Genomic DNA, 17748 nt, shown 5'->3' on the forward strand with positions numbered 1-17748 from the left:
TCATGGCCATTCTTTGGTTCCTGGCCTTGGCTCCTTTGATATCTTGCCCCCACCCCTGGCTCCCTACTCAGCCCTGCACCAACCAGAGGACAGACCAGTATGCCAGGGAGAAAAACGTCAGAGTGGAAAATGGCCCTGGGGACAATCCAGCCCAGCTCCTTTGTATTATGGTAAAAGAAACCAAGTACAGAGAATTTAAGCAATTTGCCCCAGGTCACAAAGCTCAGGCAATGGGGATAAGGGGATGGACAGCATACAGTCCCTGCCCTGGCCATCCCCCACAGTCCATCAGAAGGGAGTGATCGCTTTCTGCTTGTTGGAAGTTTCACCATAGTTAAATTATCTTTATACCAGTTCTGATTGGAAGGTGTACTGGGCTCCATTTTACAGACAAGACAAGTGAGGCACTGAGGATTAAGTAATTAGGTCCAGGTGACAAAGCCAGTAAGCTAGCATCAAGTCTAAACCAGAGATCCTCTAAGAGGAAGTTGAGGCCAAATGGCCCTCCTGCCCTGGGCTGCATTTGACCAACAAGACAAGTGAAGCTCAAAGAAGTTAAAGACCAAGGCCAAGTTCTCAAGGGCAAGCATCTGGGAAGGGCTATAATCAGAATTCAACCTGGTCTCTATTGCCGGAAGCCCTGTGAGCCAGTGAATGGCCTGGCCGTGATGAAAGGCTGCGATGGCTGCTAGTGGTTCACCCCTGCTCCCAAGAACCATGCCCATGTGAATTCCATGCTCAATGCCATCAAATCAGCAGCCTGAAATGGGCCCTGGTAGACATCCTCACACACCCAAATCGGCAAATGCCTTTTTGTCTTTTGGGCAGTCAATTATCAAACATTTAGCAAGGTGACATCAGTATTTCAGTTATACCAAAATACAAAGACATGCCAAAAACAACTGACAAAAATTGCCATCTAGTTTAAATGTTTCTGTTTAACAGAGTAACTTGTTTACACACGAAAGAAATTGAAGGGAATATAATTATGCTGATCTTGGGATAATTAGGGAAATTATTTTATAACTTTTAATTCTCAATTCATTTTATAGGTTCCACTGCTCAGGACTGAGGTGGGAAATGTTTGGGGTTTCTCCTTCTGTGCTTATTTCCCATGGCTACACGAGTGAACAGTTCTTGGGCTCTTTTAAGTTCTCCTGACATTAACTAAATTCCACAACAGTTCTATAATGTAGGTCCTGTTTTTGTTCCCTTTTGACCAGATGAGGAAACTGAGGCACCGAGGATTAAGTAATTAGTGCCAGGTGACAAAGCCAGTAAGCTAGCATCAAGTCTAAACCAGAGATCCTCTAAGAGGAAGTTGAGGCCAAATGGCCCTCCTGCCCTGGGCTCCAGGCCCTAACCCTAGGATGACCTTAGATTTCCCACATCTGAGATACCTCCCCATCACAGGGTATTCTTGACCAGCTCTGGGGTCCTGGCTGCAAGACATGTACGAACATCTCTTGTGCACACTTCTCTGTCCCCCTTTCCTTGCTGTGTCCTTGGCCCACCCAAATCCTCTTACATGCTCACCATTTTCTCTGACAGGGGAAATCACTACCACATCTCTGCTCGACCGAGAGACCAAATCTGAATACATCCTTATCGTTCGTGCCGTGGACGGGGGTGTGGGCCACAACCAGAAAACTGGCATTGCCACCGTGAGTGCCCACCCCTCCTGTGCCCCCGGCGCCCCAGCTGACCAGGTCACTGTGCTCAGCTCATCCTCAGATTTCCCTGTTAGGCCTCTGGGTACCGTGTCCTGAACCAGGGTGAGGCACTGTGAGGGCAGCCCTGGCCACCACAGTCATGGAGAAGAAAGGCCTTGCCACCTGGGATGTGGACACTCAAAAGGGCACAAAGGAACATTTTCCCAGAAGGCCAGCAAGGCAGATGGCAGAGGACATGAGCCCCAGAGGCCTCCTCCTACTGGGCATCTGTCTGGAAGCAGAAGCCAGAATTTCTGCCAGGAAGTGCCACTCTGCACAGGAAGCAGGGCCCTGCAGGGTCCCTGGGGTCAGTCACCAGCCTGCTTCACTGAGAAATGATGTCTGGGTCTCCCTACCATGAGCCAGTAGCAAAGGCCTGGAGCCCCCATGCCAGCAAGAGGAGGAACTTGGGGTTCCCAGGCAAGCTCTTGGCTGCAGAAAAGAGTGGAGATGTGAGGAGCAGAAAGACCCTCGTTCTGGAGGAGGACAGCTATGACCAGCCACTCTACCCACCTCCCCTTCATTCCCCATTGCCTTGGGCTCTCCCTGGGAGACCTTGTTTCATGGTCCTCGCCCACCAGCAGCAGCTGCCCCAACCTTGCCACACCAGAGAGACTGTAGCTAAGGTTGACATTGGTTGGCCAGGGATGTGGCAGAAAGCTCAACAGTGCCCTCCTCTGTCACAGGAGGCCCTGTTAATAGGAATCAGAATCCTATAAATAATTTACCTGGTGGCAGGTGAGCAGGGAAATTGCTTGGCTTGGAGCTGAGACTGGGAGGCTCAAGGGAGTTTCTCAGATCCTCCACCTGTCAGTCACCTTCACCAAGATGCAGGTATGTGGAAGAAGTTGTGGGTCACAGCAATGATACCAGGCCATCGTGTCCATTCTCTGCCTCCTAATAGCACCTAATCCTGTCCTCCCAAAGGGACTGGCTCCATCCTGCTCTCAAAGGTGCAGGTCCTGCCCGAGCCTCACATATATGGTGGGGCTGGTGAAATTAGGGCCAGGATGGCCCCACAGGCTGCTGAGTACTCATGGGCTCTGCCCCTGCCCATCTCAGCAGGAATGCCTGACAGTGCCCCTTGTGGCTCCACAGGTGAATGTCACTCTCCTGGACATCAATGACAACCACCCCATCTGGAAGGATGCCCCCTACTACATCAACCTCGTGGAGATGACACCTCCAGACTCGGATGTGACCACAGTAGGTGGAAGGGAGGCGGAGGGAGGCAGTGGAACTGCCAGGCAGCCATTCCCACCGTGGTCCCTGTGGCCTGCCCCGTGGGACTCATGGACCTGGTGTTTCACTCAGCCAGAGTTGTAGAAGCTCTCCTTTGTGGTGAAGGGTGTCAGAGGTCAGGAGAGACCTCCCCAATCTCCAGTGTCAGCTTTGGTCTTTGTCCAAGAGACTATGGCAGGAAGCTAGGAACTGTTCTTCCTGTAGCCACACTTGTATTGTGACTCCAGTACTCTGGTCACCCCCAGGGGAGCCCCTACCCTTAAACCGTGCACTCTCAGCCCTGCCCTGGCACCTTTCCTTCACCACTGGGCAGCTGTGGCCACCAGCCTGGTTGCTCTGGCTCATGCTGGTCCCTAGACTGCCCTAGGAGGGGCTTTGAATTCACACCTGACTTCAGCCCCCACCCCCTTCCCATTAGTTGCTTGTCCTTCCTGTCATTGTGTTCAAGATCTGAGTGGCTCTCAGCTGGTGTACAGTGTCCCCTCCCACAGAATCCAAGTAGGTAGGGCCAGGGCAAGGAGTATGGAATCTAAGATTTTCCAAAGCCTAGGACAAGAGACTCTTCCAGAGTAGGAACTGGGTTTGGAAACGTCTATCCTGGGCCATTTGCACAGCTCTCTAGGGCTCCTTGGTCTGGTGGGTTCTCCCTGCTGCCACCTTGTGAGCACTCGGGCACTAGCTCAAGACCACCTCCTCCCAGCCCCAGCCAGAGACCCAGAGATCTGCAGCTGGACTCCTACCTGTCAACACCTATCTGGCCAAGTCCCTCTTTTGCCATGTTTCTCGGTTCCTTTTGGGAACTGAGCAGCATGTGAGGAAGGTGGCTTTATGAGGAACTGACTGCATGGGACACCATGCAGGCAGGGACTGCCGTTGGTCTTGGCCACGTCTGAGCTGGGGTGTGCAGTGGCCCTCTCTGTGTCTCATACCCTTCTGAACTGGGAGCATGCGGAAGACGCACTGCAGCCATCTCCCCAGGGCCTCCTCACGCACCAGGAACCTCAGCGAGCCGTCAGTGAGCACCAGTGGTGTGCCAGGCCCTGTGTTCTGCAGGTGGAGTACAGAAGCCACAAAGCCCCATCTTGCCTTTGGGGACCCTCGTGTCACCCCTTTGCTCAGACCCCCGCTGGTTCCCATCTCACCCTGTGTAAAAGCCCAAGTCCTGGCAGACGTCACAGCCCCCAGGATCTGCCCCATGTTTACCCTGAGCAAATCTCATGGGCATGGCCCTTATCCCTCTGCACAGGGAAGGTACAGGGCGGGAGCAACCAAGCTTCTCAGTGCCCCAAAGTTCAAAAAGAAAACGGCAAAATCAAAATCAAAATGTGTTATATTAAACAGCTACCAAATGTAAGATGCTAGCTTGAGTAATTAGGAAATACAGTGTTTGTGGAAATTTTCATTTCATGGGAGGACAAATTCCAGGTCAGATTTTCTAGAATTCTTAAGAATGTTCTAGAATTCTCTGGCATTCCCAGTTGTGCATGATTATTGATAGAAAACCAGAAATCAAGAAGCTTTGCTGGGGACATGCCTGCAGTCCTAGAACTTAGGTACTGAGGCAGGAGGATCGAGAGTTTGAGTCTAACCAGGGCTACATAGTGAAACCCCATCTCCAAGAAAAGATTGTACTAGATCTTTAATCTTTAATTGAATCCAGTTGGTCATAGCAAAATAATTTCAAGAAAAATAGTTGTAAAAATTCTTCAAATTTTATAGCCATAAAATACGTATATAGTATAGCTTAATACCTCTATGAGGGGCCTCACAGCCATCTAAGGACTCACCTTGGTCCCGAGTGAGGTAGGGCTGCGACTAGGGAGGAGGGATAGGTGCCTGCAAAAGGGAACAGCTAATACACAGAGTCAGGTGACATTGATTGGGGCTGGCCCACCTCCCGACTCACGTCCTGCCCTTCCCACACACCCCCACACACACCACACACACCTTGTACAACCTCTTCCCTCCCCCCACAAGGCTCTGCTGCTCTCCTCTCCCAACCCTGCTCCCTCCATGACTGGCTCTTCCCTTCTGTCTATCTCAGCTTAAAATGTCACCTCTGACCCCTCTGCATACTGTTTCCTTCAGAGCAGTTCACAATCTGTGCTAGTTTGTTAGGTTGCCTGCTTATTAAGAGGCAGCTAACTTAATGGTTAAATGGGTAGCCTCTGGTTCCAAAGAGCCTGGGTTCTAATCTCAGCTATACCACCTACCAGCTGTGTGATCTTAGGCAAGTTACTGAACCTCTCTGTGTTCCAGCTGTCTCAGCTAGAAAGAAAATGGAATTAGTGACAGTCCCAACCAAAGCACTGGCCTGTGGTGAGTGGTCAGTAAATGGCAGCTGTCAGAAGCAGCAGCAGCAGCAGCAGCTTCCTCTCCTGCTTTTGTTCCCTGGTGAACCCCAGCAGATAGCACAGTGCCAGGCACATTGTAAACATGCAAAGTCCTTGAGTATATTTGTTGGTGAGGTGATATTCAGCTGGTCAACATCTAACCCACTCGGTCCCCAGCTCTGAAGGATGGGACTGGCTCTTCCTCACCTGGAGGACACTAGGCATGTGACCCAGGGGCCCCTCTGATGGGGGCTCTGGCCATGTCTGCAGGAGCCTGAGCACAGGGCAATTGATCTCAGGAAATTTTCAGAGCTGAGTGAAGGCAAGTGTGTGCCCATACGTGTGCATTCTGCATGGGGGGGACGTGCATCTGTGTGCAGTGGGCGTGCCCAGGTGTGAGGACTGCACCTGCATGGTGAGCACTGCAGAGTGGACCTCTCTCTCTCTCTCTCTCTCTCTCTCTCTGCAGTGAGATTTGGCCCAACTCTCTCCCTGCTGGCTCCTGCAGCCTCCTTCAAGGACCCAGCTGATGGGCATTGATTTAGAGCCTTTCAAAGCCCTCCAGCAAAATAAAGGAGAGGGAGAGAGAGAGAATTATTCCCCGTCAGGCCGGGAGAAAAATGATGGGCGTGAAATGGGAAATAAATGAAGGGAAAGTGGTGAGATTCCACAAAATCGCCCCGCAGGGAGCCTGCAGGAGGGGTCACAGCCCACTGCCCTCTCCTGTGCCCCCGCCCTACCCAGGACTGGAGAGGAGCAGAGTAGCCCAAGTCGGTGCCTTCATCAACCAGGGCATTTGGAGGTGGCTCCCCAGGTACCCTCAGCATAGGGGAGATTCCCTCCCCCGCTGTTCAGCCATCTCATATGCTGGCCTGGGACAGGTCCTTTTGCTCTGAGCCTCAGTTTTTCCAACCAGAAAAATGAGGGTAAAAAAAGTCTCTCCCTCCTCTAACAGTAGAGACACATAGAAGGGCAAGGGACACTGGTCTACTCTGTCCATTAGTGACACGACACGGCCTGGCTTGAGTTATGCCTGGAATGTCCAAGAGCCTTGTCTCCTATTTGCAAAAGGGGGCTGATGGGTCCCCATTGTGGAAGCTGGGGACCTGAGGCAACACAGCACCTCAGGCAGGGAAGGTGGGGACCCTTTGCCACCCCTTGATGCCACAGGGTTGGGAGGGTGTGGGGTGAGGAACAGTCTGATAGGGATTCTCTGACGTAGAAAGGGAGGTCCTCGGTGATGAGGGTTCAGCCCCTGCACCGGCCTCTCTCTCTGATCTCCTCAGGCCCGGGGATGGGAACAGGTGGAGCCCTCGGCCAGGGTAGCTCATCTGTCTGTTCTGGTCCAGTGCCCCAGAGACACTTCTGGCTGGGGATTAAACCAGAGCAGGGACAGATTCTGCTGGCCAAGCATAAAGGCCCATCAAGTGAGATGAAGGTGCTGACAAGTCCTGGCTGCCATTGCCAAGTGTCCTGGAGTTACAATGGCAATGCCTGATGAGGCCCCGGGACTGCTGTCACCCACCCCACTTGTGATCTTGTCCACCTCTGGGGCCACAATGGCTTCTGCAGCAGGGAACAGCCATGGCTGTCCCCAGACTCTTAGAGGATTCCAAGGTCATCCTAAGGATGCTGCTGTGTGATCTTGAATCTGCCCCCTTCTCTGGGCTTGACCATGGGGTTCCATGGAGAGGGTCTGGGAGCCTTGCTTTCTCCCTTTAAACTGGGGCTCAGCCCATGGCTCCCTGCCTATGCCTGTCACCCCTGGTGTCACAGAGGCCTGATTTTTTCCACATCATCCCACAACCAGAAACTTCAGAGGAAGGAAGAGGGGAGTTAGCAATGAGACGCCCAGTTTCCAAACCCCAGGTTTCAAATCCTTTCCAAAGCCCAGACAAGGCTCCCAGACCCCCTCCATGGAACCCCATGGTCACGGCCCTACTGAGGCCACTGCTTTCCCAAAGCCCATTCTTATCTCTCTGTATGTCTAGAAAGGAAGGACACAAAGACATCCTGGCAGCAACAGGGGCTGGCCACTAGCATGGGCTCTAGAGGGACCCAGAGCTGGAGTAGATCCCAGCGCTGCTTCCCCTCACCAAGCCTCATCTCTGAAGTGGGTATAACTGTAGGTACCCACCGCCTAAGGCTGTAGATGGCTCAGTGCTTACAGGACACAGGATGCCTGTGTCACTGGAGCATGCTTGTGTCATCAGCTGCACAGGCTCATGGAATCCTCATGGAAAGGCAGCATCGCCACCCCACTCTTGCACATCACAAGGCTAGGCTGCAGTGGCAAAGGGGGCCTGAGTGTGGTTAAAACTGAGGGTGGAGAAGCCTGGGAGCCCAGTCTTCCACAGCTAGTAATCTCCTGACCCTCCTGATGCCCCACCCCCACCCCAGCAGACCTTTGCTGGGGCAGGTGTAGGCCCACTTCCTAGGCCTGAGCTGGGATACTCCCCCTCTCAAGCAGGGAGTACCTAGGACCACCCCAGACTGCACTGGCTCAGGGAGGGATCTGTTCCCTCCTGGGCAGGTGGTGGCCGTGGACCCAGACCTAGGGGAGAATGGCACCCTGGTGTACAGCATCCAGCCACCCAACAAGTTCTACAGCCTCAACAGCACCACAGGCAAGATCCGCACCACCCACGTCATGCTGGACCGCGAGAACCCTGACCCCGTGGAAGCAGAGCTGATGCGCAAAATCATCGTCTCTGTCACGGACTGTACGGACCCTCGCGCCGCCCTGCACAGCCCCGTACACCCATGCTGTGACCCTTGACCCTCAGAGGCCCGGGACATCCCCTAGTGACTAGTCCTCAGGACTCCTGGGGCCCACCCAGGAGGGCTGTGCCTGAACATCAGCAGAGCAATGCCCATACCCCAGGTTTGGTGTTCAGAGCACCCTGAGGTCAGGGGAGTGGGGAGACAAGACCCAGGCTCCTTGGAGGGACCCTTGGGATAGGGGGACCCTTGCCACCCTCTCCCCACCCCCTTTCTCTTATACCCATCTTTCCCTCTCCTTGGCTTCTTCCTCCCCTGTTCCTCCAGGTGGCAGACCCCCTCTGAGGGCCACCAGCAGTGCCACAGTGTTTGTGAACCTCTTGGACCTCAATGACAATGACCCTACCTTTCAGAACCTACCTTTCGTGGCTGAGGTGCTCGAAGGCACCCCTGCAGGGCTCTCTGTCTACCATGTGAGTGTCCCTCACCTTATCCCTGCCGATCGGAGAGTGGCAGAGTGTGTGCTCATTTGTGCCTAGTTCTGGGCACTTTTCAGGCAGGAGGCAGGGAACGCCCACCAAAGACCCCCTAGGTGGTACATTGCAACCTGGCTTGGAGAGCCAGTGCCCTGAGGGTCTGACAGTGGGCAAGGTAGTCCAGGAGGCCCTCTGGGGGCAGAGAGCTTACACTGGGTCTAGAAGGACAAGAGAGGTGGAGGAAGGCATCAAAAGGAAGGGCAGGGAGTCAGTAAAAGCAGAGACAGAATTGGGGAGGAGGCAGAGACAGAATTCTGGGAAGTCACTTCAGAAAGTTTTCCAGGGCCTGATTATGGAGGTCTGGCCCAAGACCCCCAAATCCCAAGTTGTAGGTGGTTCTAGAATGCAAAGAAGGTCAGATATACATGGTCAAGGAACCCCGGTATGGGTGCCCTTCTCCCCTCCCCTCCTATAAACACCAAGACAGCTCTGCATAGGGACGAAGCTTTAAAGAGACTGTGGCCCCAAGTCCCTGTGGCCCAGGAGAGGTGTGGCCTGTCTTGAGCCCTCTGCCTCCCCCTCCATCATCCTAGTCAGGGGAGTCCTGAAGGTGCTGACTCAGAGATGATGCCCCAGCAGGAACCACTTAGAAATTCTGGAAGACCATCAAGGTTAAGAGCATGGATTTTGGGGATGGGGGTGTGGTTCAGCGGTAGAGCGCTTGCCCAAAATGTGTGAGGTCCTGGACTCTATCGATCCCCCCTCCAAAAAAGTGTGGAGTTTAACCAGTGTGCTGTGTGACTTGGAGCACATTACTCAACGTCTCTGAACCTCTGTTACCTTGTTGAGCCTCTGTTGGTCTGGAGACAACAGTAGGGATACCTGGCTCTGCAGTGGGTTTTCCGCCAGACACGTGTGAAGCAAGTTGGTATTTGGGCTGCAGGAAGCACGTTGTAGCTGTGCTAGTGCATTTGGCATGGTTTGTACTCCAAAGACAGCAGAATCGACTTGGCCATTCCCACTAAAGAAAAAGGGCTGTTTGTCAGGACATCAGAGTGGGTGGCCTTGGCAGTGCCCCCTTGGCACACTGCGCCTCAGTTTCTTCACCTGTAAAAGGAGATGAATAGCATGCTTTGGCTCCCAGTAGTCTCTCCAGCCGAACATTCTCCCAGGCCCCAGCAGAGGGAGCCTCAATCCAGGAACAGTGACCAGTCCCCAAGGAAGAGTCCCCAAACAGAAGGGGGGGAGGGGAGGTGATTCTCTGCGGGTTTACAGGCAGTAGGGGAAAGAGACGCAGACAGGGGCACCTCTAGTGCCCTGAAGTGGCTCAGGATCACGAGAAGCGGACTGGAGGAGCTGGGGGTAGAACAGAGCAGAAAGAGGTTTCTAATGAGAGCTGGGTGGCCCCTGGACCCATTTAGGGACCAGGATTTCTGCTGACATGTACGAGAACTTTCTCCAGGGATTAGAGCGACATGCAAAGGGAAGTAGTAAGCCCACCCTGAAGAGTACTGTGCTGAACCTGGATGCCCTCTAGCCCTGTGTGCTGATTGTAAATCAGCCCACTGTCTTCCAGTGGTCAGTCTTGGCTTAATCCAAAGTTCTCATTACCTAATTACATGTGTGATCATTCACACATTTTTCTCTGGTGTCTTGCATGTGATTCTGTAAAGCTCTCTTGAGTTGGGGTAGCTCTGATGGGGACTGGAGGTGCCAATGGGAACAGCATAGGCATTGAGGAGGAGCCTCTCCTGCACTTGAACTCGAATGAAATGAACTGAAAAATGAAATCCTCAAGCAACTTTTAAAAACTAATCCTGACATCTCACACTTATTACTGCCTTGCAAATCACAGCAAAGCAGGGAGGGGGCCTGTCACAGCAGCCTGGGAGGGTGAGAACTAGATACTGGAAGGGGCCTGTAAACTGTAACAGTGCCACCTGCACTGTCACAAGGGCTTTAGAATGAGGAGGTTTCTGGGTTGCTGGGTCCGCTGGAGGGCCCAGAACCCTCTGGATAAACCTAGGAAGGCTCATTAAAGGGAGGAGCAAAGCTTAGAGGGGGCCATGGACACTGTTCTAGAACTCCCTTCCCACCCCACCCTGGTTTCACTTTGTGCATCTTTGTACCTTTCAGCTCTGACAGGCTGCCCCTTAGAAAAGTCTGTGAGGGGCTCCAGGGAATGGCTAGGCCTGCAGCTCAGAGGCAAGCAGGTGTACCTGGTGCACCATGCTCAGGGTGGTAAGGAATGGGAGTTTCCTGGGGAACAGGTGTCGATCCTGGTTCCCCCACTCCTCACGCAGCTCCTCCTCTCCCTCAGGTGGTGGCCATCGACCTAGACGAGGGCCTGAACGGGCTGGTGTCCTACCGCATGCAGGTGGGCATGCCCCGTATGGACTTCCTCATCAACAGCAGCAGTGGTGTGGTGGTCACCATGGCTGAGCTGGATCGGGAGCGCATCGCCGAGTACCAGCTGCGGGTGGTAGCCAGTGACGCGGGCACACCCACCAAAAGCTCTACCAGCACACTGACCATCCGTGGTGAGGGGCACCCCCTGCTGGGTGCTGGGCCCAGGGTGGTGCCATGGGGTGGGAGCCATACTCACTGTATCTGTGCTCTAGCCACAGGTGCACCCTCCCCAGTGGGAGCATCCAACACAGAGCCTGGTCTGTCTCCACCATGCTAAAAATGCCAGCCAAGGGCCAGTCATGATGTTTCATGTCTGTAATCCCAGCTACATGGAAGGTGGAGACAGGAGGATAGAGGCCTGAAACTGGCCAAGGCAAAAGCACAAGACCCTGTCTGAAAAACAAAATAAAGCAAACAGGGCTAGGAGTGTGGCTCAAGTGGTAGAGCACTTGCCTCGCATGCATGAAGCCCTGAGCTTAAACCCCTGTATCACCAAAAAAAAGGAAAAAAAAGTCAGCCATGCCTTATCTGCTAGCCACTGCCTTGGGTTCCAGAGCCCTGACAAGACTCCCACCCTTCCTGGTCTGATCCCAGCATCTGCAAAGAGAGTCTGGGCCAGTGCTGGGACCCCAGCATCCTGAGGAGGCAGGTAGCCTGCACAGCCTCTCTGGTTTTCTCTAAAGCACAATGGAGACTCCTTGCCCTGTGGGTGTAGAGCCCCTGAGATCTGATGGAAGGGCATTGCTGCCCTGGGAAGAGGGCAACCAGGACTCCCACTCATAAATTCCTCACCCCTTGAGGCTCTCAAGCTAAGCCCCACCCTGTATGAGTGCAGGACCGGAGTGGAATATGATTGTTCAGCCACTCAGGGAGTATTTTTAGTTCTCAGGCAAGATGGGGACACTGACAACGACTGTGCCCACAGGGCTATGACTAACCCAGAGCAAGATGAGACTGCTCTATAGGCCTGGCCTGGCCTGGCTGCATAGGATGGGGGTGAGAAAGGGAGGGGGTGGATCAGTGCAAGTGCAAACCCTGAAACCCTTGACTCCTCAGTGAGACCTGAGATGGTGGGGGTCAAAGAGCCACCTGTTCTCTCTCATGTGGGTCCAAGGCTCACTATGGGTGCTGGTGTCTTTGCTGATGATTGACAGGGAGTGTGTCCACCCTTTCAGAGAGAACCCCAGAGAGCCTCTTTCCAAGGCTCAGCAGAATACCATCCTTTCTCCTGGTGACACCTTGGAGAGCAACTAATATGAATGGAGTCATTTCACTATGAAGGTCACCCCAAGCCCCATCTCCCAAAGAAGACAGGCAGATCTGGAAAAACACATCTTCAAGGGAATTTAAACCTTTTGGAAGGAAACTCCTCTAATCTAGCTCCCTTCCCTGGGACCCCTTCACAAACTGGGGGCAGGCCTCCCCAAGACATCAGCTTTTTCCACTTTGTCACTGTGTGACTTTGGACAAGTCACTCAACTGCTCTGAGCTTCCACTTCCACAGCCACACAGTGTGTCTGATGATGCCCACCTCATAAGGATGCCAGGAGGGGTGCACTTAGCATGGGTGTGGCATGAAGAAGAACTCGTATGTGGTCCCTGTCATTGTCATTATTGTAATTGTCATTGTCATTGTGGTTAAGCACATTCTGGAGAGAGGCTCTGGGGTTTTCTCTGCTACCTTTGACAGCATGAGCAGCAGTGAGTTCCTGGGATTGTGGGAGATCATGGAGCTCTGGTCAGCTTGGTCCTGGCTCCAGCAGACATTAGCGAACCTGGATCCATGACCAGGAGGCATTGGTACAAATGCCATGTAGGGCCAGTTACCCCCTTGGAAATCCCTTCCCTATGTGGTCCCTGATGTCTGTATCAGGAGCCAGGTCTACCCCTGGGTACCCTTCTGCCCACAGTGCTGGATGTGAATGATGAAACACCCACCTTCTTCCCGGCTGTGTACAATGTGTCTGTGTCTGAGGACGTGCCGCGAGATTTCCGGGTGGTCTGGCTGAACTGCACAGACAATGACGTGGGCCTCAATGCTGAACTCAGCTACTTCATCACAGGTGCTGCCCCTGCTGCCTCCTGGACTGCCCAGCCCCTCCCGGAGGTTGCCCAGACCAGGTGGGGGTGGGAGCATGGGAAAGGGCACAGGGCTCTGCACTGGTGTCCCTGAGCAGTTTCTCCTGGCCTTTTCCAAGGGTTGTGCAGAAAGATCACAGTGGTCCCACTCCCTGGGGATCTCCTGAACCAATAGTGAGGGGTGGACAGGGGAAGGGAGGATTGACTGAGCACCCCCACCCACATCAGGGTGATGGAGCAGTGACTGAGGAATGTGGCCTTGACCTTCCCTGGTCATGCAGAAAATGTTTAGAGGCAGGTGGTTTAGAACTCCCTAAATGAATGGTTTGGGACTGAAAATGTTCAACAGCTACCACCTGGTGAGCTGTGAAGAACGCTGATGAAGTTGTGTCCTGGCTCGACAGAGAAAGTGAGCTGACATCCATTAGTGATGTCTGCCCTGCAGTAGGATCTGTAGGGGGTGGCACACATGTCGTGTGGTTGTTATTTCCTGGATTAGAAGAACAGTTTCTGTTCTCTCTACTCATGAGCTATCTGAAACCACATCACACCCCTGCTGTATGCACCATCCTCCTTCATGCCTCTCCCCTGAAGCAAGCGATCCCAAGTTCTCAACCCTACCCGACTTCATGAACCACAGTTACTTCCCAACCCTCAAGCTCTGCTTTCCAGTCCACTTCCCTCCCTCCACCCACAGGAAGCTGGCACACCTGGTCTCCACACCATCCCAGGAAAGGAAGTTACGGAAACCCCCATGTGGCATCAGCCCCAAGGTTCAGCCACCAGCACTAATTGCATCTTAGTTCTTGACTGGTCCAGCTAGGAGCCAAGTGATGTCCCTTGCAGATGATACGTTAGATTCTAAAGAACATTGGAGGTTTGAGAACCTAGAGCTTTCCCCAGGGGCAAAACATGTAAGGAGAAAGGAATACATAGCAGTCCCCAGAGTGGTCTCCCAGTACCCTAAAGTGGAGTTGCTGCTGGCCAGCTGAGAGCCCTTCCAGGTTTTCAGCTGCTTTCTACAAGGAGCTGAGCAGAGGCCTGGTCCCACTGGCCCCAAACGTAGTGTAGTGGTGCCCTCTGCTGCCAGAATGCCTCACTGCTGCCAGTTCACAGGCGAAGGTCTCCCACAAAGTCCCCAGGGAGTCCCTTCCTGGCTCCCATCTGTTCTGGAACTCAGGAAGACTGAGCCCCACCTGTCCCTTGCCCACCTGCCTATACTCTGCACTCTGTGATTCCCAGACAAGTTCCCACTCAGAGCTGTAGTCCTTAGTACATCTGGCCCCAAGTCCTCAGTCTCATATAAAAACCTTCAACTGGAGCTTCCTGCCCACCCACTTCTGCAGAACAGGAAGAGGCAGAGTGAGACAAACCCAGGCTCCAGCGTCTGCATGTGAGAGAAACCAGAGCAACACACAGAACCTCACTAAAGGACCAGTTTTTCTCTCTGCCAAGTGGAGGTCAGATGAACTGGTCCACATAGAATGCCTAGTACACAGTAGGTGCTCAATAAATGTTGGCCACTTATGACTCCAGTCATTCAGTCCATGCAGGCTCACAGAGCCCTGGGCCTTGGTTTCTCCTTGCATAAAAGAAATTAATTGTGTGCCTTGACTGGTCGCAGAGCACGCCCCAGCTCAGGAGCAGAGTTGGGGTGTACCTCCCTTCCCCTGGCCCAGAACTTGGCTGCCTGCCCTGCAGCTTCCTTCTCTTCTGCCTGCAGGGGGGAACGTGGATGGGAAGTTCAGCATAGGCTACCGCGATGCAGTTGTGAGGACTGTGGTGGGCCTGGACCGCGAGACCACAGCTGCGTACACGCTTGTCCTGGAGGCCATTGGTACGTGCCAACTGCCTTACATATCCCCAGTGCAGTCATTCTAGGCAGAGTTCACATGGGGGGACTTGCAAGGGCTGAGGCCAGAGAGAAAGGCTGACCTCTGCCCCAAGGCCCATGAAGAAGAGTCACCAGATGGTCACTAAATGTCACTGAGCACTTTTGGAGCATGAGGTTCACTGTATGGGAGATGCTAGGATGGAGAGGCCAAGTGGAGACCAACATGTGGACCAATCACTATACACCAGGCCAAACAAAGCAGGTGGGGGAAGGGATGACATAAGAGCATTGGGCACAAAGTGTGGTAGAAATATGGTAGGGGAGTCAGGAAGACTTCCTAGAAGAAGTATCATCTCGGAGTACCTTTGAGTCAGTTAGGACTCTCTGGATTGCAAATTTAAAAACAAAATAAACTGATTTCAGCAATGTAGGCTCACATGACCAGTCTGCCTGGAGACCTAGTTGCAGGTGTGACTGGAGTCAGGGCACTGGCTGGTTCTGCATGCCATGGTAGCCAGTGATTGTGGCAGCTCCACCCCCACCCCCTTTACATCTTCTCAGGTTCAAGTACAGTACCAGAGCAGATAGCACTGGCCTCTTTCCCAGCCTCCCCAACAGAAACCCTAAGATTAGTTCCTACTGCCCTGGTACCCTTACTGAGCCTTCCTTGTGGCTTGGGAGTAAAGTATGCAGATTGGCTGGTCCCTGCCACGTGTGCATACATAAAGCTAGGGGGTGGAAGCTCCTACCTGGAATCTCAGGTCTCAGAGTAAGGAGTGAGGATTCCGAGGACATGGTCTTCTAGTAGAGGGCAGGATGTGCTGATGGGCAGACACAGGGGAGCCCACTGTGGCCTGAAGGCCAAGTAAGGTTTCAGTGAGCAGAGAAGCAGGGAGGCCCTTCAGCTCACTCAAGGACCTGCAGGTGGGAAAGAGTGGTGTGTATCTGTCTGTCTGCCTGCACCGGGGAGGGGAGACTGCCATCATATAGGGTTGGATTGTAGATGCCTAAACATTGGGCTAGAAGTTTAGTCTTTGATCTCCAGGTAGTAGGGAGCCCTTGAGGGCCCTGGAGGACAAGAAGGATCGAATGAGGTCTGTATTCCCTCAGGGGCCCCCGTCCTCCCAGGAGCACCCACTTCAGTGTTTGCAAAGTATGCTGGGTGAGAAAGGAGTGAGCTGTCTGTGCCTCTTCACTCTCTCTACCCAGCAGTCCCTCCCCAGACCCGCCATGCCCAGACACCTCTGTCCTCGCCCTCCTCTCTTCACCACCCTGCCCTCTGGTGTCATCCCCTGAGTCCAGCCCTGGCTTTAGGCACCAGCTGGCAGGAGTGGAGGCCTCAGGCTTCAACCTTCTAGAGGGCCTCTTAGTTCAGTGTCCTCAGCTGGGGCAAGTCAGCGGGCCCTCAGGGGTGGGACAGGAGCCTAGAAGGAGAAAAGCCAGCCTGGAGCAGGTAACTGCTGGCTTGGGGAAGAAGGATGGAGTCACCCTTGGTCCCCAGCCAACCTCAGCTGCCCTACTCCTCCCTGGAATGACCACCCTTGTCCAGACATGCACTACTGGACACAAGCTTTCTTCTCCAGGCAGGGAGAGCCCAACAGTCCCTGGGCTGGGCCTTGGCTCCTGTCCTCCCCACCTCTCCAGGCTTGGGATAGACCTGTAGAGCTTTAGGAGTCTTAGGCCTAGCAGGGTGCACACCCCTGAACACAGAAGGCCCTCAGTCAAGTCTGCCCTGCAGGCATGGTTATCCCACACAGCCAGTGTTCTGTAATGAATAACAATTAGGTATGAACATTTAAAACTCAGGAGTGTTTATTCAAAAGTTCAGATGTTCTAATTCTTTCGAGAAGCCAGAAGTTCTGGTGTCACTGGGCCACACTCTACCCACCACCTGTGACTGGAGCAGAGTGCAGGTGCCCTTGAGAAGGGCCCACCCAGGTGTCTCACTCATATCCCTAATGCCCTAACAGCGGTTGTGATCTTACTACACAATTCTGTTTGTGTCCCAAGTTTGCCAGGACCAACTACCTCAAACTTGGTGGCTAAAAACAATAGAAATTTGTTCTCTCCTAATAGACCTTCCAAAGGCTGTAGGGGAGAATCCTTCCTTGACCCTCAGTTTCCATTTGCTGGAGGTGTTCCTTGCCTTGCAGCTCCATCTCTATCTCCAGGAGGGTGCTGCCTTCCTTCCTCTTCCTCTTCCTCTTCCTCCCTCTCCCCAGTCTTTCCTTCTGAGTAGCTGGGACTAAGAGGCACACACCCAGCTTCGCTCTCTTATGAAGACACTTATCATTGGGTAGATGGTCCTCCTGAATAACCCAGAATGACGTTCTCTCAAGATCCTAAATCACATCTTCAAAGGCCCCTTTCCCAAATACACTCAAATGCACAGGTTCCACCTGCCTGAATGCCTCAGTTAATTCCTCTGTGAAGTGGGGAGAATAATAGTGCCTGTCTCACACAGTCGTGGTGAGGACCGACTGAGTTAGAAGAATGTCTGGCACAAGGCATGATCTAAGCATTAGATCTTGTTCACATTGCTGCTGATCTGACGTGGGAAAAACTTAGCCCTTGCAGCTCTGGCTGGAACAGGACACAGTTCTGGCTAGTTCTCTGAAGCACACAGACCCGGGAAGTCTACCTCTCAAGCGGCCACTAACTCTGATCCTTCCTTCATCTCCCACAGACAATGGCCCTGTAGGCAAGCGGCGCACAGGCACGGCTACCGTTTTTGTCACTGTCCTGGATGTGAACGACAACCGGCCCATCTTTCTGCAGAGCAGCTATGAGGCCAGCATCCCCGAGGACATTCCTGAGGGCCACAGAATTGTGCAGGCAAGTGGGCCATCGTCCCCTAGGGCAGGTGGTGGACTCTGGGCACGAAGGGCATGCCATGGCACTGTGGGGAAAGAGGGAGCAAGTCCCCTCCTCCCTCCTAAAGA

General features: G+C 53.4%; 1 protein-coding gene across 1 annotated transcript in view; it reads left to right on the top strand.

Annotated features, from left to right (window-relative positions):
* Cdh23 (cadherin related 23) overlaps positions 1-17748 on the top strand; it is a 382861-nt gene that overhangs the window by 272167 nt on the left and 92946 nt on the right. Inside the window, exons 20-27 of the mRNA XM_074079082.1 lie at positions 1552-1664; positions 2811-2918; positions 7821-8010; positions 8336-8481; positions 10805-11024; positions 12804-12956; positions 14696-14809; positions 17493-17641. Coding sequence (XP_073935183.1) covers positions 1552-1664; positions 2811-2918; positions 7821-8010; positions 8336-8481; positions 10805-11024; positions 12804-12956; positions 14696-14809; positions 17493-17641 — 1193 coding nt within the window. The remainder of the gene's footprint in view (positions 1-1551; positions 1665-2810; positions 2919-7820; positions 8011-8335; positions 8482-10804; positions 11025-12803; positions 12957-14695; positions 14810-17492; positions 17642-17748) is intronic.

The sequence above is a fragment of the Castor canadensis genome, chromosome 7 (genome assembly GCF_047511655.1).
Source record: "Castor canadensis chromosome 7, mCasCan1.hap1v2, whole genome shotgun sequence".
NCBI classification, from domain to species: domain Eukaryota; kingdom Metazoa; phylum Chordata; class Mammalia; order Rodentia; family Castoridae; genus Castor; species Castor canadensis.